This window comes from Ostrea edulis, chromosome 1 (genome assembly GCF_947568905.1).
Source record: "Ostrea edulis chromosome 1, xbOstEdul1.1, whole genome shotgun sequence".
In the NCBI taxonomy this organism is placed as follows: domain Eukaryota; kingdom Metazoa; phylum Mollusca; class Bivalvia; order Ostreida; family Ostreidae; genus Ostrea; species Ostrea edulis.
Window position 1 is genome coordinate 66,907,734 of NC_079164.1, and position 27,500 is coordinate 66,935,233.

Here is a 27,500-nt window from a genome sequence, read left to right on the forward strand (position 1 = left end):
AAGTTCACCCTGAGTTCCATTCCCTCAAATATTTTTTAAAATGTATACCATGTTATTTTCACATCCCAAGGATTTTTCAGTACCTTTTCAGGGTAAAAAATTTGGACCCATTCGCAACTGGAAATAGCTTCAATTATTCCCTATTTAGTGAACAATTTAACATTTCCCAACATTAGATACAAAGGTCCTATTCACCTTCAATTCCTTGTTAACTTTGTATTTCCCAATTTAGTGAACAGCACCTTTGTATGGTTTCTCCTGAAAGTATAAGGAAAATGGTTCTATTGTCCACAGGGGCTAAGCCTGTTTTGGGCCCAAACTCTATGATGCCTTAAAAATAGAAAGGGGTCTAACTCTGACCCAGATAAAAAACTAACCACTTGTTTCAAATGCCTAAATAATCTTAAACTAGGTATGCTATGCATAATTTGTCATTTTCCTTGCATAGATTAATGTTTCAACTACTTGAATGCTAAATTTCAAGCCAAAGGTTCTTAAAATAACAAAGATATATGTCATCGTTCTCTCGATTTCACTTGTTTATTTTTACTAGGACATTTTACCGGTCCAGGTCACAGAATCGTTTCTCGCCTATGACAGCAGTGAAATTTAGACTAGTGTGGAAGATTTCGAACCTGTCAATTAAAATTTCACATCAATTATACGCTACAGTGGAACCCCGTCATTACGTTTTCCAATTTGTCACGATAAAATAACGTAATAACAGGGGCAATGTATTAAACGTTCCAAGTGAAATCCGTTAAAAATATCATTTGGAAATTGTATATCTTCTGTTGGTACTCCGTGAAGGGGTGTGTGGATATATCTTTACTGTTTCTTTGTTTAAAAGACTATGATACTTTGTTTTATTTACATCTTATCTTAAATGTCCGTAATTCTTCATGTTCTTACCCCTTTTCTTTATTTCTGGTGTAGGATACATAAGGATGTTTTGATAAACGTTGCTTTTCTGCATTCGTTTGGACCGCCATTTTGTTCAACTTTAACGCAAGGCATTCATGTAAATTTCTCTTAATAACTCGTTCCGGTTCGTATTCAACATTCGTATTAAAAAAAAATAACAAAACATTGTTTTTATTAAGTTCTCTTATTACACAATACACAACACACACACAAAAAAAATCCCACCCAAAAAACAACAAAACTATAGACACAAAACGCACATGATACCCAACACTTGCACACTTTTCTCACCAACGATAAACACAGAGAACAATTTACGCACAATCCACATAAAAAAAGATATAATGATGCACGAAGATTTCATTATAATGCTAAATGATGGCACTTAAATCACGTGCACATCAAGGGATTTTAGAATGTTCGCTGAGGTAAATGCCGTACACGAATCGGCCGATAACACAGGACAGTTTGATTGGTGTATGTATGGATGAGATTTACAAACACCCAAGCTGCATGTCCAAACAACGGACAATTTTTTAATTGAACACCTTTAGTCACCTATGTCCAAGCAGTTACCCAAGCTGTTTTAACATTGCTACGATAAATCTTGTCCTTCATGTTTGGTACCAAAGCTGTCTGTAAATAGAGTTTTAATAGCGAAGGTAATCACACTATGCTGAACACGCAGGTGGTTGAGAAATTATTATTTCTTTTGATTATCAATATATGAAAAATGAAGTAAATTTTATAGAGTACAATTTCTAAATAAACATTATTTAATTGTTTATCATTGGCTTCGATACGAGATATTCACCTGTATTGATGTTGCTAGATCTATCGAAGCGTGATCAGTAAAGCATCTCTAACTCCCAAACAGACCAGGAAATTCACGTGGTGACTGCATGCCTCAGGCAGTCAAGGTGTGAATGGCTTATTATTTTGAGAATCACTATTGAATAAATAGGGGTTTGTTATGTTTTTGTCGGAATTTTTACAACGTAATACTGAGTCCCGGCATCTTGGGACAACGTAATAACGCGATCTATTTTATATAGGTTTGTTAAGAAATGGTTTTGTGCTATGAAATTCCAACGTAATATGCGTACTAACGTATTAAAGGGGGAACATAATAACAGGGTTCCACTGTACTTACTTCCTCACACTTTAATAAAATTCTCTGTTTGCCATATCTGTGTTGCTTATTTTGCAAAACATCAACTCCTGACTCTAACTGCCATTTTGAGAAATGCACTAAAAACCTGAAATACCTAAAACTTTAATAAAGGGGAAAATGGGTAAAAATAATGTAAAAGAAATAGAATAAACAAAAACAAAAAATTATGAAAGCCAAAAAATAATGTTCAATTTCCTTTTCTAGGGCAATATATCACAAGAATAAGGTTTTGATCAATTTTAAGGTATTTGAGAGTTTATAGTATATTGGATATTTAGTGCTTTCATTAAAATGGCAGATCTTGTCAACAGTTGATGCTGCTGAGGAAAAAATAAGTCGTATAATGTCTACACGAAGAACATTATTAAAGTATGCCCCAGTGGTATTGTCCATAAACCCCCTCCATATGAATCATTTAGCAGTACTACAGTCACAATTCATTTTCAAAAACACTTGCCAACTTCTTCATAAATCTAGATTTCCTCCATATTTTTTAATGGTGGTATGTGCTATAAAAAACAGTCATCCATTATTCCCACTTACTAAATCGGCTTCAGATTAAGGATTATACATTGTATCATGGCTGTGGTGTTTTTCCTTTTATAAAAAGTGTACAATAACTGGAGATACACCAGTGGGCGGAACCATCATTTGCATATTTTTTTTTAAAACTGCTGTGTAAATGAATTATTGAACACCACCTGACAATTTCAACACATGGTGAAGTCCAAATTAGAATTCAAGAGATCTAGGCTCACGGCCGTGTCGATATCCATTTTATCATCTCCCAGTTTATTTTCATGAAATGTGTGATCATCACATGCTTGTGAGAAAATCCTCATGATCATCATTGAATAAAAACTGTACACCCAAATCGTGTAAATCGCCAATGTTCATAGTTGAGGTGCTCTGAGCAGACACATTCTGCACATCCGCTTTCACCCACAATCGGGTGATAAGTGCGCAATGAACATGCATTGCGGGAAGAGGAAATTTTCCAAGCAATCAACTTACAAAAATTTTACTTTTCATTGGGGTAATTAAAAAGATCTACATGCAATAACCACTGGTCACATTATAGATATCATATTTCTAATTGGTCATGATACAAGTAAGTTATTGAATATTTATTTCAGTGTATCTTGATTTATTTGGACAAAGGGCGGAGACTTGTGCTTCGCACTCGTCACCGACCTTCGTCCAAATAAATCAAGATACAACACCGAAATATATTAATATACAATAACTTACTTATTTCATATTTAAAGAAAACGTATTTTCCAATCTTTGAGTGGAAATAAATCTTTGAAACTGTGTACTTCAATTGTGAAGTCTTAATCTATCAGAAATGGGAATGGTGTATACTACACTAAGGGACTTGGAAACAAATGTTAAAAATGCATCTCTAGGTTCGTAATTTAGCGAGCAAAGCTCTTTGCGATGCGATGAGCTCGCTCCAATGATTACGCAGTTGAGTCACGTGGTTTGCTCTTCATCAGCTGAAAAATGATGGGGACTACCCATAATGCCTCCGAAAAAATGTCGCCGTCACTGCGGTATACTTCATTGACAACCTCATAGACAAAACAAATAGTTTGGAAAGTACCAGAAATGATTTTAAATTCCAAACAAGCTTTCCCATACCTTCGTACGTTTTGTTGTGAATAATTGATTGGTTTGAAAGAAAAAAAATATCGCAGCTAATGATGACGTCACAATGCACTGTTCACATCAAACGCGTTATATTTCCCGCGTTAAATGAAATGCCTAAAGTCGTGTTGTAAGATGCCATGGATCTTCGCTCGTCTCAATGGTCACACCGTATACATATTACTTTGTCTTATTTTTCATTTCATTCTTTTGAAACATATTTCTGGTATATACTCTTTGATAAATAGAGTCTTATGTCCGTCGATTACAATGTCATTGTTATTTCCTGAGAGGCTACAAATGAGGTCATTGGCGGTAGGGGTGGGCAAAAATTCTGGTTTGGTACACTAATACCAGGTATGTCCCTCATTAGTGTTTATGACAGTGTGTAGGTGACATTCCATTGACTGACAAATGGTCTGAATGGTTCTTTGAGGAATATACTGCCACTCTTCTAACAACACCCTTCCCTATTCTTGTGGAATCTGAAGCTGGCGGCTGCGCACATTCTTACCAAGCTCATCCCTAAAATGTTCAATCAGATTAGGGTCTTCGGACCTGGCAGGCCAATCAACATTGTCGCAAGCTACGCCTATTGTCTCCATTTATACTTCGTCAAATGCCTGGCTGTATGATTAAAAAAGTCCTTGACTTCATGAATATTTATGTTCATTAGTCAACCAATCGGTGAGCTTCCATGATTGTTTTTTTGGTGGAAAGAAAATCATTTGGAGGTCATTGTGTGCTTGTAGCGGAATAATCCGAGGATTGTCGATTGAGAACAAACTGGATATTTTTAGCTGTTGTAACTAATAGACGCTTCTTTGTTGACTTCATCGGTGAAATAAATTTACCATATAAAATGCGTAACCATGCCACTCTCTTTAGATGTTATTAACACAGAATTGACACTGCTGATAATGCAAATTTTATTCAATAAATACTTATAAACTTCTTTAGCCTTTTCTGTCCATTATTACTTGTAAACAAATACTGCATGTTTTAGTTGTGGGCGCAGCCATTAACATATTGGAAATCTGTTATTGTGACTGCTTGGTAAAAAAAATAATTATTGCGTCTTTTTATAAATATTCATGAAAATTGAGGGTTTTGCTGATCATGCATCCACAGTTTGAAGTAGGGTAGGTACTACCGGACTCAGTAACCGTGGCTAGCGAGGATGGCCAATCAAGGACATTGATGTCATTCTTTGAAGAAAATTCCATGTGACAATCTCGAAGTGTGTTTGTGTGCAATGTCCTGTTGAAAAACTAATCTGTTGACTTGTCTGTTCATGCACATGATGGTAAACTTGCATTCTGGCATCTGCATTACTGATGTTGAATCTTGATTCATCAGAAAACAAGACCTGTGTCGAATTTTGATGATTTAACTGCTGTCTGGTACTCTGCTCTCTGTAACATGGATGAGTGGGTTAAAGTTATAAACCTTTGTAAAGTCTTTAGTAGAGAATCCCATGAAGTTTCTATATTTGAGAAACTGTTCTACATTGAATTGCCCTACAATTTTGAAATAACCCCAAAACCAAGAAACATTTAGTAATTACATGTAAATACCAATTACCAATACAGTTCTTCTGATTTTGACCGATTATTGATTATGAAATTTTCGGATTATTCAACACTTAAAAGAGGTAAAGCTTTATGGTATGTGAAATCCTTGTGGCAAGTCCTTTCCATTAACATTAAAATCTTTGACCTGGTGACCTTAACATTGATCTTTGACGTACTTTCAGAGAATTTGAATATAAGCCCTATCTTTCAAATCATAGCAGGTACTGCTTTTATATATATAACATGCATTTCTTGTGAGAAGACCTTTCAAATGATACTTGATTTGTTGCCTTTGATCTAGTTTTTGGAAATTTAAAAAAAAATACAATCAATTTGTACAAGCCGATGACTGTAGTATATATTACGTTCATCAAAAAATTGTAGCTGACCTATTCATTTGCACCATTTTACGATAATCATCAGTGTATCCAGTGGAGTATTCTTAATGTTAGTCATCATAGTTTTCTCCAAAGCAAGCTTATTTATCGATAAAATGACCTCCAAGTTTTGTTAGTTAAAAATGTAGTTGTAGTTAGTAGAAAGTAATTCTGCTACACTTGAACCCACGATCTACAGATAGCTTTCGACAAGTTAACCTTCTGATCTAGTCAGATCTACCCAGCTAGCCAATTAGATTTAAAGGAATATACTAGTATTTATGATATTGATATTTTTATTCGTGTTTCAAAAGGAAGGCACAGATTTAGTGAAAGTTTTTTTCTTTCAAAGTATAATTAGTCTGTCAGGGATTTTTTTAGGGTCTGCAGTGTTTTCCCTAAGAACCGGCCGCCGGCCAAATTGACCGTTTCAAACGATTTTCTGGCCGGTTCAAATATAAAAAAATCAAAAAATAATATGTTGTCAATTTCAGTGATGTTCATTTACACGATCGATCTTTGCAAAGAATGTATGCGGTAGCAATTGGTTGGCTATAAATAGCTTTCATATTTCTTCCTTGTTTATGTTTTTATCGAGAGCTTTTTGAAACAGCGATTTTGATTGGACGATATTTTAAACTCTCACCTTGCGCGTGAGAAGCACATGGCAGTGAAAAATAATGAAGCATCGAACGAATACATTACATGATTTCTTCCAGTCAAAACATCGGAAAGGTGTGTATTTAACACCACTGTGACTAACTTGTCTGAGGTAAAAATATTCAACCCTTTGGTATATATTTAAAAATGTAGGTTGAAAATGATATATGAACAAGGGTCATTTTTGCCCCCTGAAATGCCTCAGAATGCAGGATTTTGCGTCTAATTTTCCAAAATTTCATGGGGGGAATCCCCCCCATACCCCCCCCCCCCCCCCCCCCCCCGCCCTGGCCTGTTACAATTCTAAATGGGCCTGTTCAAATGAAATGAATGGAAAACACTGGTCTGTAAAGGACCGGAATTCGGACCCATTCCCAATGTTGAAAAACATTGAATTTAAGCTTGGGATCGAATGCCGTTATTGCACTAAAACAAAAACCTATTCAGAACATGTTTAAGTCAGAAGTAAATGTCAAATTGACATTCATTGTTTATTTTTATCCAGTTGATATAACTTTGATAAACAGACTTAACAAGTCTCAGGCCCTGCAATTAACTCTATCAGAATTTTGATCCTCCGTATGATAACTTTTTCACTATCGGTATTCATCGGGCTTGACTTGTTCTTATGATATTTACATGCATAAGGACAAAATGGTGGCTGAAAACATCAAGGCTGTTGTTGTGAATGAGTCTGATGCAATCAATAATGATCTTAGACAGTTTAAACTATAGAGCTTAATGGCATCTTACTGTTTGGTAGAGGGGGAAACATTTTGCTTTTAAACATGTGACTATGAATATGTTAATGAAATCTTCTCTTCAATGTTATCATTTGTTCATTCTATAAAATGTATTGTTTTGAAAATATTGGAATTGTGGCAAGTATTGCAATAAGTATCATATCATGAAGGGGGTGTATCATTTCAGCCCTATTTTCCATTGCTGGAAATTTCTCACTGAACAGTTGGTCCGAATTCTTGATTTTTTACAGTCCCGACACCCATTTTACTGGATAAATCCGACAGTCTGGTGACTCTTGGATTGATGGAAGTCAGCCATTATTACAATGTGTGTTACTCCTCCTTAAAGGGACTGATTCACGATTTTACCCAAAATTTTGTTTTTAACTTTTAATGATTGAAATCTACTGTCTAATGTGTTTGAAAGATTTCAAATGAAAATTAAGGTTATACATCATCACAGAAGCTCATTTTAGACAGTTTATTATCTGTTTTGTAAACAAAGATTGCATGCTATATGCTATTGTTTACGAAATTTTCAAAAGAAATGGATATCGATTTAAGTTTATTATATCTTTCACATTTTAAGCATTTTGGGGGTAAACTGTGTCATCTAAAAGTTAAAATTTGTGATGATGCAAAATTAAGATTATATTACAAAATCAATATTTCACTTGTTTGTTTGTTTACATAAAAAGACTCGAGTCTTTGTTTACATAACACAGATTTAAGGCTAAAATATTGCTTTCATTCTTGCATTCAGAAGGTAAAGATTTAACATCAAAAATGAAAAATATTTTGATCAAAAATCGTGAACCAGTCCCTTTAAATTGGCTGGTTAAATGTTAAAAGGCAGCATATTTGAAGGGGAAAAATCATTCAAAATTATGGTGTATTTATTCGTTCCACTGTTAATATTTTTTATTTTATAGGATAAGCTGATGGAGATATCTACAAGTAAACTGGCACAACTGAAGCCCACCTGCCTGTCAAAGGACCATTACACGTAAGAGAAAACTAATACATTAAATCTATGAGTAATTTTATTAGTCCCCAACTGGTTTGTATAACTGAAGGGGATAAGTTGTCTTCTCTGTCTGTTAGTCAGTCTGTGCCATTGGTTTTCCAGACTTTTTAGCCGAGTTGCAACAAAGTTGAACTCGACTATTGGTTTGGTGATGCTGGCGGGCGTCAACAATTGGTTTCCAGATGATAACTCGAAAAGTTTACTATCTAATCAAATGAAACTGTGATATATTGTTGGGTACCAGGTAAGGAAGACCCCTATTAATTTTGGAGAAAAATGGTCAAAGGTCAAGGTCACAGTGACCGAAAATGAAATGAAAATTTCAGAAAAATTTGGTTTCCGGATGATAACTCAGAAAGTTTAAATCCAAATCAAATGATACTTAAAGATATTGTTATGTACCAGGTAAGGAAGACCCCCATTGATTTTGGAGAAAATAGGTCAAAGGTCAAGGTCACAGTGACTGAAAATAGATTGAAAATTTCAGACAAATATGGTTTCTGGACAGTAACTCGAAAAGTTTAAAACTGAATCAATGAAACTTGGTTATATTGTTGGATAACAGGTTAGGAAGACCCCCTATTGATTTTGGAGAAAAAAGGTCAAGGTCACAGTCCTGAAAAAAGATTGAAAATTTTAGAAATATCTGGATCTGCATGATAACTCTAAAAGTTTAAATCCGAATATTCACAATTATAAATATGTCACATCATTCCTGACTTTACAATGTATCCCATGCAACTCGGCTCATGCACCCCTGGGTGCATATATTGATTTTTTTCGTTATACTTGCAAGGATTCACTTGAAACTTGCAGTATAGGTTTAGAATGGGAAACTACAGATCAAGTTTGAATCTTGTAATGTTTGATTGACAAGTGTGAAAGAAATTAATTTTTATATAGTTATGTTTTTATACGCCCATTTTTAGACGGGATGTATTATAGTACAGCGATGTCTGTACGTACGTCTGTCCTTCTGTCTGTCCGTCCGTTCAGGGTTTTCTGTTTCTAATTTCATTTTTGTCACTTATCAAGCTGAAACTTGCTTTGTAGCTTCTAAAAAATAAATATATGTTTATTCGGTATATACATACATACAAACATATATACACAAATACCAAGGATAACCCATGAAAGCTCAAAAGCTTATTTCCAATGGGGTCCTTTGATGCATGAATGTTTGCACTAGGGGGTCATTTATATGTGAGGAAACCTGAGTATCTGGAGGAAACCCACGTGTCCAAGTGGGTGACCACCATACCCTCTCACATACAACCACTGCCAATCACAGGGATTGAACTCTGGTCGCAGCGGTGAGAAGCAAGAGCGCTCTTCGGACACAATAGATCATGTTGCTGCAATTTTGATCCATTTCGACCTCTCGCAGGAGTTTTGCCCCTTTATTTGAAAATTATTGTTTATTGGAAGGTACATAATTCGTCTGGCTAACTCCTCCCACAATTTTCAAGTGAGGACCATCTTGTTGTACAGAGTGTTTGTATGGATATTGAAGATGTGCATGTGGCAAGGATTTGGATTTTCTTCAATTTTTGAGAAAATTACAGGTTGTTGAACCTAGTCCATTTTGAGAAATATTGCAAAGAGAGTACATGATTGTTTAGTGAACTCCTCCCACAATTTTCAAGTTAGAACCTCCTTATTTTGCAGAGTATTTATGTAGGTATTGAAGATGTGCATGTGGCAAAGATTGTGATTTCCTTCAATTTTTGAGAAAATTACAGATTATTAAACTTAGTCAGTTTTGAGGAATTATTACATTGAGAGTACATGGTTTGTCTGTTTTTCCTTCCACAGTTTTCGAGTGAGGACCTTAATGTACTAAGTTAATTTGTTTTAAAGAAAATTACAGGTTGTTGAACTTAGTCAGTTTTGAGGAAATATTGCGTAGAGAGCACATTATTTTTCTTTTCTTTTTCTTCTACAGTTTTCAAGTGAGGACCTTCTTATTTTACAGAATATTTGTATGGGTATAGAAGATGTGCATGTGGCAAGGATTTTTATTTTCTTCAATTTTTAACAAAATTACAGGTTGTTAAACTTAGTCCATTTTTAGGAAACATTCATATTTTTCAAAGAAAGTATGTCACAGCCTGATGATGGCTGATACTACCTGAAGCAAAGTACTACAAATTATGACTTGAGAAAAATTCCCATTATAAGCATTTTTATGGGCTTATTACTTACCATTTGCGGTACTTTTGTTATGTTCATTGGGATCGAGATTGTGTTTTGATAAAAATTCTGTAAAAGTAGGACATCTGATTAGAGGCAGTTGATGAAACTCTGTTGCTGATTGTGTAAATGATCATCACTTTATTAATTTAGCATTTCGAGCTCATTAATTGTAAAAGGAATGTATCAAATAAAATATATATCAAATCGCTAGTATTTCAGTCAGCAGAACTCAATTAACTGCATTCCTGCAAATCAAATGAAATCACAGGTATTAGAAATTGGCCTTCAAACTTTTGATTGTAAGTAGTATTATGGACAGGATTCACAGGTCATTTATAAATATTTAAAATGCAGATATGACTATTACATTGGTGTGCTGTTTTGTGTTAATAAATACACAATTATTTCCTCCCCCACATATTATTTGCAAAATGGTGACCCAGATTTGACGGAATAAGACAATTTCATCCTGATAAAAACCACGTGTCAACTATATGAATAACGAAATGTCAAAATAAATCAATACTAGTAAACAGATGACTTGGTACTAATGTTTTAAGTAACAGTTCAAGGTCAAAAACACTAAATGTACATTCTCTTAAATTATATCTTTCAATTAATGGGGGCGCTGGTAGGGGACACGTACATGTATTGCTAAATGTAGTACTCTCAGAATGCTTGTTTGAAAAATGTTTTTTGAGGAAAATATTTTTCATTTTTGATGTTAAATATAAAAAACATAACCCATTTAGTGTTGAAAGCTAAAATTTTGACCTTCTGAATGCAAGGATAAGAACAATATTTTAGCCTTAAATCTGTGTTACGTAAACAAAGATTAGAGTCTTTTTATGTTTACAAACAACCAGTGAGATGTTAATTTTGTAATTTAAAGCATCTTAATTTTGCGCAGTTACTGATTTAACTTTTAGATGACACATTTTCCCTAAAGAATACTTGTAATGTAATAGATATAGTAACCTTGGATCGATACTCATTTATTTTGAAAACTTCGTAATCAATAAGAAACTGCAGTCTTTGTTTACCAAACAAATAATAAACTCTCTATCTGAAATTGAGCTTCTGTGATAATGTACATTGTATAACCTTAATGTTTTTGTGAGGCCTTTCAAATACATTAGACAGTAGATTTTGATCATTAAAAATGAAAAACAAAATATGGCGAAAAATCATGCAGGGATCGAAATTAACTTTTTTCACTACCAGCAAATTTTAGCTAGTGGATTATTTTCCAACTAGCAAAATTGAGTATTTACTAGCATTTTTCAATCGAAGGCTGTTTTACAGGAATTTAAGAAAGCAAGCATGTCTCTATATCAAAATATAGGGAAAATCTTTTAAAATCTTCCTTAAAGTGCAATAATAAAAATAAGATTGAGAATTCTTTCATTTAAAATTTAATGAATTGTCAGACAACATACATGGTGCATGGTGAGGGTCATAGGGTACACTTGTGCGGTGTACTCGCTATCCAGAGATCTACCACCTATTTACAACATCATGTCGTTTGAAATCTTGAAGACTGTTTGCGCCAATTCAAACTATATGTTCAAAACTTTTGGAAATTTCATCTAAAAAATTCTAGTGGAAAAAACCCCGCGAACTCGTGTTTGACTATAGAGTACAGAAGGACACCACGTGAAACGGTGACACTAACTCTGTCATGTGTTGTTTCATGTAGACACTGACGAAATCAACATGCTTGCTGTTTAAATCAGACGTCACTGAGACGCCCGAAGTGTGCTTGAAGTAGGACTGACTGCGACGACCTTGGCCTTGGTTATTTATTCGATCCACATTTACTTTTTCAATACTTGTATATTCATTCTGTAAAGCGTTTCTATGCACAAGACAAAATTATTGTAAACTTCAAAGTACAGCCAATAAACCGAGGAAATCCGGAAAAAAGATCGGGATTTTTTTCACTCGCAAAAAGTTGCGATCACTTGTGATTTTTTACTCGCAATTTCAATTTTAAACTCGCATTTAGCGAGTATTTCCCCTTAATTTCATTGCCTGTCATGAGTCAGTCCCTTTAGTTACCGAAAGGTAAATAGGAGTTAATTTACTCAGTTGTATCAAGACGATCTAAATTGTCTTATTACAAAAGTTCCATTTGTAACATGGTTCTGGCCACACTTTTCACATGTAGACAAGGTATTTGTTATCATGAATCTGATTTTAGGCCTGAAGGGTTGTGGGATCCGGAGAGGTGGTTTCGATCTTTTGACACTTCTCGTGGAAACTCCCCTTTGACTGTTGGAGATAAGAAGCGGCCACCAGAACTTGACAGAGAATACATAAACAGGAGAAGACCATCAGGTAAAGCAGCCTGTTTTAGGCTCGATCAGCTCTGTTTTGTCAAAGTTTGTAATTTATTTTCTTTTACATTGCCCCAAATTCTGAAGGTTCTTGATGGGTTTGTGAAGTATTCTAAGTAAAAAAATTTAAAGTATGAATATAAACATGAAGAATTATGGTCTGTATAATTGACTTTTTCATTACAGTGAACAGCTGTACAGTTTAGTCTTCATTATGATATATGTACTATGTATGTATGAGATGATTAATTGCAGATCCTAAAGAACGTTTGAGGGATGATAAGGATGGAATTGTATTAAGCCCACAGCGACGGAGCTTTGGAACAGGATGCCATGTCAGTAGTCATGTGCCATTAGGACGCCAAATAAGCATTCCAGGGCAGGAAAATGGAGAAAAGTAATTAATCTTATAATGTTGGAAGTCTAAAGTGTGATGGGAAATTTGAATAATTTGATTATTATAGTGTTTTTGTGTTAAAGTAGAGGATGTTTTATTGCAGATTTGAAAGTAGTGATTGTCAAATTTCATTTTAAGTAGGGACAGAAATGCCAGACGAATAGGAAGTGGGCGTATTCAAATTGATAGAGATCGGGAACGGGAACCAGCACACCAAGATCGAGACTTTCGAGCCATCCGTGATAGGTTTGACCGCGAAGACAGAAGATTTGATAACAGAGAAAATCGGAGCTATGGAAGAAGAGAATTTGAAGATAGAGTAATTATTTATTATTATTTTACCAATTTAAGCATATACTTTAAGAAATAATTTTTGTGGTTGTGTGAGGCTTGGTTCATTTTAAAAATCCTACACGAAGAAGTCCATATTTTTTTTTTCTTAAGCAGAACTTCAGGGAAAGGGGACATTATAACAACAGAAACAGAAGAGACTCTTACCGAAGTCGTGATGAGGAGGAGCCTGAGTGGTTTACAGAGGGGCCTACTAGTCAACAGGACCGCATTGAACTCCATGGATTTGAGAGGCACTCCAACACTCCAGAGAAAGAAGAGGAGAACTGGAGGCAGATGAACAGACGAGAAGCCACCACACAAGAGAGCAGAACGGAGGTGCCACCTCGCAAAGAAGCGGAGGCAAATTATCGGGGAGAGTCAGGTAGGTTAATGAGGAAGACAGAATTGTAAAGTCATACACACAAAAGATACACTTTACACAGATACATTTGCATTTAGCTGACAAAACAATTTAATTTTATAAAGAGATTCAGTCAGTGAGTTTTTCTATAATGACACATGCATGTATTTGAAATTGTTATTTAGTAGTGGCAAATGTGAATGATAGAAATGGAAGTTTGGAAACGAATGAACCAAGTTCACCTGAGGAATCCAACCACTCTGACAGCATCAATGTACAGTCACCACAAAGTAACAGTCTGTTTGACTTCAATGAATTCTTCAAGCTTGAGAACTTACCAGGACTTGCAAGTAATGTAAGTAATATTTTCACATATGAGGGAATTAAATATCTGCTATAAACATACATAATGCTGAAATGGTTTGTATGTAGGATGGAGCCAGTCCAACAGCGGATGTAACAGGGATACAGAGTCGGTTCAGCAAGTGGTTTTCCAATAACAGTAGGGACAACAGCAGGAGATCATCTATCAATGAAGACTTTGGGTACCTAAATGGTAAATACTTATATAGTATTTCCACAGGAAAATAAACCTTCTCCAACGAAAATAGGAAATCCTTTACTATTTTGAGAATCTTGTAAAAGATTTTACTTTCGGTAAGCTGATGTTTGACAATCTTTCAATGTTTCAGATTTACTAAGTGGTTCCAAGAGTCCTGTTATCCCATCACCTCCTCCACCGTCTGCTAATTCTGTCTCTCGTCAGTCTGTATTCTCCACATCAGCCAACAGCACATTCCAAGACAAACCGCAGCATCTGAGTTATGACTTCACCTCGGTGCAGAAAACTACAATAGGCCCAATGTTGAATGCATTGTTCCAGAACACATCGCATGACAGATCTCATAGGAGCAGTAAGTCTTTTTCATGCAAGAGTCTTAGACCAGACTATACTAAAAGATTAAATACGCAAGGTCATAAATGCTCATTACGGCTTTGTTTTAAGTACTAGTTTTATGTCCATCTTTCACAGATTAATTTTCTGGAGTTTTTTTTCCCCACCGTGCTTTGATTTAGGAAGCTGAAATTTTGGGATATATATTGCTAATGCATGTCTACAGGTCAAGTTCAAGTTTCACCACAGTAAACTGATTTTTATGAGATTTATGGAATGTATGCCAAATGTAGTTTTCCGGACTTTTCTCCATAATGTTCTAACTGTGGAAACTGAAATTTGATAATGTGGTTTTCTAATGAGTAGATTCAGAGTAACAGTTGAATTATTTTAAACAAAAACTTGACTTATTTTCATGGTTGGTTGAACTTCTTTAATTATAGTACTCTATCTGTTTCTCTCTATTCTTTTTCTTGTTTGAGTTCCATTTAATTCTGATATAATTTGACTTGTCATGGCCCTGGGGCTTGGTTGGGGTCAATAGTGGACATGAATTGCATTGCTACTGAATGCAGAATACATATGATTTTTTTACTTTATACATTCAAAGTCTTGCTAGACCTGGAGGGGTTGAGACTTTAAGCATTTCTTTGTAAAATGCTTTGTATTGAGTTTAAATTAAATCATGGATTGCAACAATCTAATCAAAATTAGATCTTCCATCTGCTCCCCAGTTTTTGATACTTCCATCCGCTCCCCAGTTTTCAATACGTCGCGTGGAGTGACATAACAATAACAGAGCGGATCAAAGATCTTATTTTAATCAGATTGGGATTGCAAGTGATTTTAGCAATAATGCATGGACATTAATCCTGACTTTCTATCTCAATGACATTCGGAGAAAAATTACACATTCACACTGAAATCAAATATTTCCGTGGAAACTTCTCAATTTAGTCTGCAAGGAAGGATCCAGAGTAGAGAAGACAAAGTAACAATGTGACACATTGTTACAATATTTCAAAAGGATTTGCATCACAAATACACAAATAGACATCTCTAATATGTTTCTTATCCCCTTAAAAAATATTGTCTGGTTAGTTTAGTGTATTGAAGTGTTACATTCCTAATCTGTGTAGATCATCCACAGGAGATTTTGCCTTTCCTCAATGAATCTGATATTACAATAAAATTGCAATTTTTCACTATGTAAGGTAAATTTACAACAACAAAAATCTGATGCCTTGAAATTATTATACACATCTTACACTTTTCATCCTTTTTGATTTTCTTGTTGTACACGTGATTTCTCATTAAGAAGGATTTGGAATTTCTGTGTTTTGATTCATATTTGATTTGCATAGTTCTTGCATCAAACAAACTACTCCTATTCAAAAGAATTCTCGATGATTTTTTGGGGCCAAAATGCCACCGATATTTGGCTGTTTCCCCTTACAAAAATTAGCTATTTTTTCCTAATTTCAAATCTAGGGAAATTAGGCCATTTTAAACAAAAATTACCATTTATTGCTTACAAAGAGTAAATACATTTTTTTCTTCATTTTTATTCTCTAAACCCCTGCACATGCAAAAGGTTTTGTAAGGAATATGTAAAACAATGGAGGCATCCATATAAGAAAATCCGTAGCATAGTGTATAGTTTCCAGATACACATTAAGCCATATTGTTGACACTTTCAGTTTGACTGCCATTATATGTAGGGTCAGGCTAATAACAGGAAATGGCCAACACTATAGGATTTTACAAAAATCCAATAAATAAAAACAGGAGAAACATTCTGGAAACTTGATTACTAATATAATATTTACAAGATTATGGGTACAAATGCTGGTAAAAAAATTTTTTTTTATGAAATTAGAAAACAAGTAATTCTTAGAAAAAGTAAATGATATTTATACAAGATGTGACTTCTCATTCATATTTAATGTTAAATGATGATTTATTTTATGATTTTAAATCAGATCTGAAATAAACCTCAAACAAATTTGATTATTTTATGCATCTTTACCATTTTGATTTACTAATCCCGTGGGGATCCGGGTTAGAATAGGTCCTCAGTACCCCTTGCTTGTCATAAGAGGCAACTAAATGGGGCGGTCCTTCAGATGAGACCATAAAAACCGAGGTCCCATGTCACAGCAGGTGTGGCACTATAAAGATCCCTCCTTGCTCAAAGGCCATAAGCGCTGAGCATAGGTCTAAATTTTGCAGTCCTACACTGGCAATGGTGATGTCCCCATATGAGTGAAATATTCTCGAGAGGGATGTTAAACAATAATGAATATTCAATCAATTTACTATGAATGATTTTTCCCAGTTCGAGGAAAATGTCGCTAATTTTTCCCAAGGAGGGGTGGTAATTTGTGAGGAAAAAAAAATCACTGGTTCTGATAGAATTGTTTTTATGATCTTGCATGTTGTATAGTCTGTGATTAAAATTAATTTGAGTGAGTCTACTTGTAATTTCAGTTCACAACATGCACTGTTCTTTTCTACAGGTAATAGCAGTATAACAGCACAGGATGCTGAAGCACAATTAAAAGCCTTGTTGTTTGGAAGGAAGGGTTCTACTCCATCTAGCAGTGGCACAGGCAGTCCATCTGTGGCCTCTCCACTCAGTCAGTTCATACTTGTATACCCTCAAAAAACAGAAATGTAAACTTTTGCTTTGTAACATTCCTTACCTGTATTTGAACACATTTTTGTAGATCTTCCTGGGCGATTTAAGACTGTAGCAGAATTGGAGGCTGATATGAAGCCCCCGAATCATACTTTCACTCCACCTGGTGCCCCTATACAGCACCCTGTGATTAGCCAGCCAGTTCGACAGAAAATAGCTCAGCCTCCCCCTCCTGCCCAGTCTCCAAAGGATCAGCAGGATGATCTGGCTGCATTCAACAAGCTCCTGAGTCTGATGCAGGCAGGAGCTGCTGCAGCTGTGGAGTCTCCCACCAAATTGCCTCAGATTGTATGTTTTTATGTAGTTATAATGATTTATATGTGTTTGGTACATAGTTCTATGCATAATTGTACATGTACAGTATATTGTTACATCAGCACATACGGCATACATGTCCACCCTCCTGTATTCTGCAAGAACCTTAGTTTGATATGAGTTATAGACAGGTCATATTGTGGGTCAGACAAAAGCTACCAATAAGGGTAGGGTCATCACATTTGGTACACATGTTCCCAGTGATTAAAGGAAGAAGACTATTGTATTTTTAAGTCAAAGGTCAAATTCAAACTTGCATGGGTCATTTTGAAGGCACCAAACAGAACTAATAAGGCTCTATGTAGGATGATCAAACTTAATACACATATTCAACAATCAGAGATGGGTTGTGTTATGATATTGTGCATTGCTTTGTTGTTAGAGATATTGCTTTGAAGGTCTTACGGGCGTATGTTGTACCGTTTACTGTACTCTTGTTCAAGTTATATTTTATTAGAATGAAATCTTCAATTTGATATAAACAAAGCCAGATTAGAACTAACATTTTATGAATACTCTTCGATATTAGAGAAAGTGCCAAAAGAGTACTGTCAGAGCCAGTTTTTGACCCGTGAATGGTTTATTAGGATTTTAAGCTTTGATTACTACTGCTTTACTGATTATATTGGATGGGTGTATCTTGGGACAGGAGTGTTGCTTATGAAAGAAAAATAGTCAATCTTTCACTGAAGAAATTTTTTCGGGTAATTTTACTTTGGATTCCTGATTGTTTTCCCCTGCTATTAATGTAAACCATATTAAATGGTAGATTGCTAATTTCATCACAAACTTTTCTCAGGCTGCACGAAATCTTGACCAGCGAAGCATGTCTCCTGTTTTTTCTGGCCAGCCTCCTACACCCTCCAGCAGTATGCCACCTACAGGACAACCTCCTCTCACTCCAGGCAGTTTGGCTCAGAATGAGTTTCTCCAGGTAAGGTTACTAATTATTGCTTCAAAGGCATGCTCTTGATTTACATACAGTAAATCTCATTTATAAGGTACCTTAAGGGGTGGTTGACAATTTTACATTCAAAGCCATGCACATAGTAACTGCTTCATACTTCATTCAGTTTGTGAGGAAAATGTCCAGAGTTTACACATCATTAAATTCTTGAGGAAGAATGTTTAATCCTACATGTACTGCATAATTCACTGCTTGATTTGTATATTTTTCGTGTTCTTTAGGCTTTGTTACGTAATAAGGAACAGCAGTTACAGATCCGTCAGCAGACTCTAAATCACATGCGAGGAAGTGTTCATATAAACAACCAGTCCACTCCCATAGCTCAACCTGCACAGAACTTCCAGCAGACCCCACAAACTGCAGGATCCACCCAACCCAAACTTCCCAACAACTCGGAAACACTGGCCAACTTCATCAAGCAAAATCCCACTATTATCACCAAGCCATCTACACCCACTCCTCCCCCTCAGCAACCCCCTCAACCTCTCCCCACTGTTCCAGCAGTTCACTCTCCCCTGGCTCCACATCCTGGTCAGGCTGCTATTATGAGTCTTATGCAGAATGCTCCTTCTCCCAGAGCAGCGTCGCCTCAGCTTATTCAGCAGGCGCTATTGGCTCAGCCGGGATCTCCTCGGGTTCCGTCTCCCATCAGTAAGTATTGTCCTTCTTTTATTATAGTGTACTTCATTTACAAGATCAGATATAACGAAACACTGTTTATTACAAGGTCATGCTGAGGTCCTGTCACAATTCTTTCATATTTCTATATTGAAAATTACAGATACAAGATCAATTATGATAAGATTCTGCTTATAAAAAGGTGGTATTCATCCCCACGTAATGAAAACTGATATTCGTTATAATGAGATACTCTTGTCAAGAAGGATATGATATATAAGAAACAGAAAGATGACATAATGAAGCAGGGTAGATAACAATTTTGTAAGGAAGAACTTCTAAATATGTCAAAAGCAGATAATTTAAGTTTCATTCATGCTGAAGAACTGACATTGATAAAGTAATTGTATGGAAGTTTGGGGATATGCTCAGTATGGCATGTAACTACTACTCAACACTTCAGTGGTCAAGGCCTTGAATTATAACTAAGACTATCACAGATGTCACCTTACTCAGAAAATTTGTTACAACAAGTAAGGAAGACATGGATGGCTCATGGATTCAGATAAATAGAGACGTGACATTTTCTCCTTGTGAGCTTTACCTGATAATCATCAATGTGTTCAATTTAAGGAATAAAACTGTGAAATATTTTTGTAGCAATCACGCATCAAAGTTTCTTAATTCTGGAAAATTTTAGTGCAAAATATTTCACATTTGAATTTTAATATTCCATATAACATGATAGGAAATACATTTTGATACAGTTTTGCTATTGTGGTAGTTTAAATATTGCCATGGTTTTGGATATGATGAGATTTTTTCCCCTGTCCCATGAATATTGTAACTGATGCCCAATGTTGTATTTTTTGGTCAAGGTGGTTACTTGCAATGTATGCTCCAAGTTTTATGTTAGATTTTAGTAAAGATATCAATACTATGCATTAAAAATGAAATAAAAACTATTATGCTTACAAAAAAATGGTTGTAGAGATATGAATGAAAATACTTTCAAGTTGCAGTCTCTGTTTTTGAACAAGTGACTGTTTAATTCGCATACCACATTCTATTTTTCCAGCAATTCTTGGATCTATATGTTTTACACATGATAGATAGATAGATCATCTAGCATTGAAAAGTCCTTTATATTCCTATATCTACCCATTTCTACAGTCGATGAACTAGTTTCTAAACTTACTAATCCCACTGTTTTATTTCCAACCTAGTCTTAAGAAGGTGCTCGCAATGCATACACTGTACATTATACAAATAAGGCCAACCAAAGATGTCAGAGTGAAATTAGTCAAGAATGATCTTAAAATTTTGACCTATTCTTTTCATCTGGGTTGAAATTAGATAGCTGACATTGCAATAGTTACATGTATTATATATCACTATTATAGATACATTAACCATGATGGTTAACTACCATTGATTATTAGAACATTTGTATCTTTAAAAGAAATGATCGCAAAAACTTGACAGAGAGTACTGACTGTTATGATGTTGTGTTTCAGTGTTCAGTCAGCAACCACCAATGCATCTTAGTGCTCCTTCACCGATACACCCCTCACAGATTGCAGGAAAAACCTCTCCTGTTTCCGTACAGGCAGCTACTAATTTATCTGTGAGTCCTGATAAAAATATAACTGCTTTTACATATACATCTAAATAGAATATTCCTCAGATGAGATTTACTAAGAGAAAGCTAGATATCAGTAAGTAGCTGACAATTTCAATTATTTTACAGTCCACTGGTACAGCCACAATTAGACCACCTGTTGTGCCTCGTGTACCCAGCCCCCAGGAGCTGATAGCCCACACTCAGGCCATCATGCAGACTGCACTCCTCAAGAAACAGCTGGAGGACCAAAAAGAAAGATTCATGAAGAAACAGCAAGAACGGTAAGATACATGAATTAGATAAACATGACCTAAAACAAGAATTTCCATTTTGTTGCTGTTTCTAACAGAGAGTGAGAAAAATCACAATATGATCTGTCAATATTATGCTGTGTTACAGAGGGAAGTCTCCAAATCCTCCTGCTCTACCAGGAAAAGGAGCACTGACTGGCCAACAGCCATGTCCAGCATCCCCTCGGCTAGGCCCCAGTGGAACTTCTCCAGCTTCATCCCTTCCTCAGTCCTCAACCCCCCAAAACACACCCATTTCACAGTCTATGCCCACTTCTAAGGTGCAAATTTATGCATAGGAATTGAATTTGTAACTTGTTCTGTAAACTTTAAGTGTGTTATTTTAATTTTAAAAATCTCTCCTCCAGCAACCATCTGTTACTGCATCCTTCACCCCGACTTCAGTCATAAGGAAAATGCACTCGGACAAAGCAAGTGAAAAAGAGAAACATAGAATGGATGGAACTGATGGTAAGTATACACAAAAATTAAAGTAACAATTTACTTGTACTTAGACTGTGTGCTCATATAGTGGGAGAAACAATTGTGAAACATATTTTACCATTCATTTGCCAATTTTGCAGGTGAAAAGAAAGTTGCACCTATTAAACAATTTGTGATGTCGGAAGATCCCAGGGGCCTACAGGATGAGGAGGCCTTGAAGCAGGATCACAATGTGTTTGATTTCCGCATTTTGACACAGCAGAGCCAGATTTCTCAATCTACTAGTCACCCTCCCATGTCTATGGGTCAGAACATTGTATCTCCAGCTGCAAGTCAGACTGCTAACAATGCACACAATCAAATGCCAAACCTTAGCATTCCTCCCCCCTCACTGGCCAACCAGAGTGGCCCATCCTCACTGGTCAATCAAAACTCGCAACCATTCTCCAGAAACAATTCTATTGATCAGGTAAACATGATGCTGTTATGATTGCAGGAAATCAGCTATACCTTTATAATCTCATCGAGTGATAAATAGATATCAGCTCTTCAACCCCATTTACTGTATTATTATATGTTGGTACTAAACATGTAGTTACAAGTCAGAGAATCATCAACTTTTAATTATGGATGAAAGTAGAACATGGTTATTGCTGCATTTCGGTCTAAAGATAAGGTTTTTTTTTTATGCCCGTCTTTGGACGGGATGTATCAATCTGAAAATATAGTGCCTACAGAGAAAAGTTTTGTTTGGCACATTATACACAGAGGATGTGTGTGGGTCAAATGGAGTGTGGGTTCAAATGTTGGGTTCCTATGTTAAATCATGGTCAATGTATAATGCCTGTACTTGCTAAGACCAAAAAAAAATTCAGTAAAGGGTGCCCTGTTGACAAAAAATGGTGGGAAATTCAGATTTGCAATACTGTACACCGGAAAATCAGGATTTGTATATCTAACCTATTCAACAATTAATTTGTATTAAAAAGTTGGTTTTGAATGGTGATAAGAATTCAATGGTGATAAGAATTAGTGCCAAATTATACTAAGAATGAAGTTTATTTCTTGAACGTATTCTCTAAAATATATAACTTTGTCTATTGTAGGTCCAGCATCAAATGACAGCAGTGGATCAAATAGCTGCCATACAAGCCATGCTGGCAGCAGACCGACTGAAACAGACAAGGCAGGTGATGGGGACTCCATCTAGTGTGGCCTTGCAGTCTGCAGGAAGGCCGATAGTTAAAGGTACAAGGAGCAAATGTAGAGAAATAGACTTCATATTGTGAAGAAAACTTTAGTATTTGTCACAAGCTTGTGAAAATTAAAAAAATCTACTAAAAATCAGATTTGCTTTTGAGAAAAGAAAAAATCAGTATCACTCAGAACTTTGTTACAATAATTTTTCGAGTTGGAACTTAAACTCTTCTGAGCTTAATTCTTATTAACATGTACATTATTTTAGGGGTAAATGTGAACTCACCGCTTCAACAACAAAACCAAACTCAGCTCAACAAGATACTGAGTCCACAGATCTCCAATCCCAATTTGGTCAAAGCTGACCTGCAGGCCACACCTCACCGTCCAATCGTAGGCTCAGGAGCTACCCCTATATCGTCTTCTGGTGTAGAGTTGTCTAAGGTTCTACAGGTACCAAATATTGTCTAATAGGTATCTTTTGAAATTGATATTGGAAAAAAAATCCACCTTGTGCATTGTATATCAGTTGTAATGAGAAGTAGCAAATTTGTGTGTTGGGCATGTTGTGTTTTATTATGCCCCACCATGAAATGGCTGGGGCTTATTGTGCTTCCCTTTTCCGACTTCCCATTGTAATTCAGGTTTTTCCCCCCATTATCTCTGCTACAAGTGTATGTATTCAACTTCAGATTTGGTATATACATGTAGATACATCCTGAGTTTTTTATCGAGTTGTGCCTCTTGGAATTGGAAAATTTCAAGCAATTCATAGTTTTCGCTCAGTTTCTCAGTCATACATGGACGTTTTGAATTGAAATTCAAGATATAGATACAATTAGAGAATACACAGGTCAAGTTTGTATTTGGTCTATATACACAGGTCAAGTTGATATTGGGTTCAGGTAAAAAGAAATTCCATCAACTTGGAAGATTTCAAACAGTTCACAGTTTCTAGTCATTATCTCAGTCATATATGGACATTTTGAATTGAAATTTGGTGGGATGTCTTGTGCCAGAGGTGGAATTTGCCTATCCCACACGAGTAAATAATGAAGGATTACTTTTCTCACATTTTACCTACAGTTAGGAGCTTTGAGAAAATTCTAAAATATCAAAATCCTCATTTGAACATGATTCAAAAACTAATTAGATAGGCATAAAGAGCATACCCAAAAATGGTTTACACTGTAAGTGTAAACTTAAAAACCCAAGGTTGTCCACCAGAAAGCTATACTACATTAAGATTTAAAGAAAACAATGCAAAATATTTTACTTCACTGTGTAACGTAAATCTTCACCGGTGATGTAAATCGTAGAAAATACCGTATTTTGCTGAATATAATACACACTTTTTTTTTTTAGAGAATATTGTTGTGCCAGATAGGGGTGTGTATTATATACCACAATAGGTTTTTGACCTTTTTTTCCAGATGAAACTCGGCGATTAAGTAGTGTAATATTTCACTCAAAGACCATTGACTTCGGATGCTGTACGCCTTTTCACGTTCACCTATTTATTAACTAGAAAATTTGACCTCAAGAAAATTACTACAGAAATGTAAAATTGCAGAAAATGTGATATATATACTTACAATATCTAAATAATTCAATTATCATGAAACAAACAGCCAATCAAATTGCATTGGATCTGACTATTCATTACATCGCATGCCACCATTATTGAAAGCATGTGTACACAGTAATGCCTTGCCACGTGCTAAAATTGTTGGAAAATAATTTTGTCACTTGCTAAAAGTTGGTTTACTGTAAGTTTTATGAATAGGCCTAATTTTTAATGAAATACTAATTTGAATCTTTGAAATAACTATTCTTGCGTAAAAGCGTGTGTTTTACGAAGCCATTGTTGTGTACACTGTGCTTTTGTTAGATACCCCCTCCGGGTAAAGAAATACCTAACAAATTTTTTTTTCACACATTTTAATAGTCATCGTAGTTAACGAGGAGCTGATAATTTGCATCTTTGTACCTACCATGGTGTGTTGATTACAGTAAAATAAGCGATAGTTTAATTGTTTAATTTTATTTTTATAACATCGGCTATTTGATTGATTTTAAGTTTCAACAAAGGAAATATCGAGTCAGTTAAGACTTTAATGCTACAAAATCTCGTGCTTTGCTGAAATGAACAGGCTTGTCCGGGTTGATATTTCCCTGAAGATTCTCATTGAAGATTACCGCGATGTAGACCTCATCTCAAAAAGTTTGCAAATTATTGTGCGTTGTTTAGAATTCATTATTTCTGCAAAAATATTAAGTGAAAATTAACACTAAGTATAAAATAAAGATTACCGCTTGGTCAAAATTTTTGCTGCGTATTATACACCCGAAGTGCGTTTTTTCACCAACTTTTAGGCTCAAAGTGGGGGGTGCGTATTAAACACCACTGCGTATTATATACGGCAAAATACGGTATATGACGTCACAATCAAATGATGACATGAATGCCGCTGCCCAAAGGCCAAAACTCTGCAAAAATTTATCTAACCAGACCAACATAAGTACTTGACTTGTGTATTCTCATGATACATGTATATCTATATCTCACAATATCACCAGTGTGAGATCGACTTTACCCATGTGAGACAGCCATGTGAGATTTTTCTGTCTCGCACTGCTGCGACGTCACAACACATCTAGTTTTTCTGATTTTTTTGCTCCAGCTACTAAATTCGGAGGCAGGATTTTTGTCCTATTTTTTTGTCAGTCTCTCTGTCTGTCCAAAGGTTTTCGAAACCATTTTTGGGCGTTGGGATCATAGATAACATTTATACTTGGATATTTTTTCCTATCAATTTAATGAATTCCATATATTTTTTGTGATTTTTTTTTTTTTTAGCAGAGACATGTCATTTCACCAAACCCCATGAACCGACCCTCAGTGGGGACACCTCAGGGTCTTCCCATGGGAATCCCAATTACTGGAAGACTTCCTCTCCAGCCTCCAGTTAGTGTGGCCCATAATCCTCTACTGGTGCAGCAAATGATGCAAGGCAACCTCTCACAAACAACAGTCAGAGGTAAGCTTAGGGTTAGTGAGTTGCAGGCTAATTATTTGCCAACAGTAAAGTACTGTGGTGTATAGCGAGCTTTAATGAAAAACTTAGGGGGGGGGGGGGGGGGGTTACTAGTCCCATGTCAAATAACAAATAATGACAAAATGGTAGAGCAATTTACTTAAATCAAGATAAATAAATTTATCAAGATAAATAAACGTTATTGAAAAGTTTCTTGAAAATGAAATTGCTGTAAAGATAATAAGATGATAATAGAAAATACTTTAATAAAGTGCAATTTTCACTGATTCAGATTGGCATCGGCAAATGGCCTATAAATATTGAAAATGAATGACTAAAAATGAAATTTGCGTGTTTAGGTCAGTATGGTCGGTTGGTTTTTTTTAGTGTTTATCGGCCACGGAAAATTAACTGTTATCTGTCTTGGTTTGTCATAATACAAGTACTCAATCGATAGTTTGTAAAGAAGATTATGATTGGTTTTCAAAAAATTTCTGTCCAATCAAAATTACTTTGAGAAAAAAGATAAATTGGTGCCTCTGTTGATCTCGCTTCTCTTGTTTATGTGTAGCACCAATCAGTGAGGAACCAGTTTTGAAAAAAATGTCTTCAAAGAAGGGAGTCTGGTTTGATGATCATGATTGGCAACAAACCCTATTAAACATCCGATTTTCCGGTTGCGGTAGCTCAGTGCTTTGTAACTAGGAGGTTGTGACTTCAAGCCCCGCTCTGCCATAGCCGCATCAAACCTAAGAAGTAAACATGGTTAGAGACAGGGATCGAAATTAACTTTTTCTACCACAGGCTAATTTTAGCCTGTGGGTAAAAAATCCACAGGCTAAAATGAAAACCTACAAGCTAAAATGAAAATAATGAAGCAGTGCTCTTTTTATATATATATTTTTTTCAATGATTTCCCCCATCATTACTGAGCCTAGTGGGTCAACAGGCAGCGTTTGGACAAGACACTAAGTTACGTAAGTCATATGGTGCAATGTTTAGGTCTCTTGATTATCGCACCTCTAACAGTTTAATCCACGACTTGTTTACCGCAGGTCTAGATCCAGTCTTTCAATTTCATGCCACATCAGGGTTGTCTCTAGTGATTTTTTAAAGCGAATACAGGACTCATGTTTTTATAAGCAGCACGACCACGAGTCCTATGACTTTTTTGATAATCGTCTACGCGGTGAGAAATGCACCCGTGTTGTCACTACAACCCGACCTCAATATGACAATAAATTTAGATATGACATTCTCATGATTCTGATAAAAATAACTACCGGAAGACTTGGTCAAACATAGATTCCGATATTTTTTGTAGATAAATGAATAACAAAAACATCATACTTGGAATTATTCAATTTAATCACCCCAATAGGTGAACAGGACTCGTGGCACATGTCGATATGCGATGTCCGATCTCTAAAGCATTTGTTTGACTCCGAGTTTCTTAAAAAATCATAAAAGAAAAATCCGGATAAAAACGGTTATTGAAATCGGTCGTTCATGTAAGCGTTTGTATGATTCAGAGTGCAAGTTTGAGAAAAGCGAATAGCGCATCACCGTATAAAACGGATACGATACGATCATAGTTTGTAAATCACCACTCGCTAAGATTTTTGAGTGTCCATTATTTTTACTCGCTATTTTTCA

At 35.6% G+C, this 27,500-nt stretch overlaps 1 protein-coding gene across 8 annotated transcripts in view; it reads left to right on the top strand.

Annotated features, from left to right (window-relative positions):
• LOC125646627 (eukaryotic translation initiation factor 4E transporter-like) overlaps nucleotides 1-27,500 on the top strand; it is a 47,555-nt gene that overhangs the window by 9,520 nt on the left and 10,535 nt on the right. For 2 of the 8 annotated variants that reach the window (XM_048873050.2, XM_048873061.2), the window contains 20 exons: nucleotides 8,035-8,108; nucleotides 12,529-12,665; nucleotides 12,920-13,061; nucleotides 13,200-13,380; nucleotides 13,506-13,776; nucleotides 13,941-14,110; nucleotides 14,188-14,311; nucleotides 14,448-14,669; nucleotides 17,170-17,289; nucleotides 17,380-17,639; nucleotides 18,466-18,600; nucleotides 18,855-19,284; nucleotides 20,769-20,878; nucleotides 21,002-21,156; nucleotides 21,275-21,446; nucleotides 21,534-21,636; nucleotides 21,750-22,078; nucleotides 22,716-22,857; nucleotides 23,075-23,259; nucleotides 25,667-25,847. In XM_048873050.2, the coding sequence (XP_048729007.2) occupies nucleotides 8,035-8,108; nucleotides 12,529-12,665; nucleotides 12,920-13,061; nucleotides 13,200-13,380; nucleotides 13,506-13,776; nucleotides 13,941-14,110; nucleotides 14,188-14,311; nucleotides 14,448-14,669; nucleotides 17,170-17,289; nucleotides 17,380-17,639; nucleotides 18,466-18,600; nucleotides 18,855-19,284; nucleotides 20,769-20,878; nucleotides 21,002-21,156; nucleotides 21,275-21,446; nucleotides 21,534-21,636; nucleotides 21,750-22,078; nucleotides 22,716-22,857; nucleotides 23,075-23,259; nucleotides 25,667-25,847 (3,643 nt within the window). The remainder of the gene's footprint in view (nucleotides 1-8,034; nucleotides 8,109-12,528; nucleotides 12,666-12,919; nucleotides 13,062-13,199; nucleotides 13,381-13,505; nucleotides 13,777-13,940; nucleotides 14,111-14,187; nucleotides 14,312-14,447; nucleotides 14,670-17,169; nucleotides 17,290-17,379; nucleotides 17,640-18,465; nucleotides 18,601-18,854; nucleotides 19,285-20,768; nucleotides 20,879-21,001; nucleotides 21,157-21,274; nucleotides 21,447-21,533; nucleotides 21,637-21,749; nucleotides 22,079-22,715; nucleotides 22,858-23,074; nucleotides 23,260-25,666; nucleotides 25,848-27,500) is intronic. The other 6 variants (XM_048873066.2, XM_056157352.1, XM_056157368.1 and 3 more) reach the window with 3 other exon arrangements.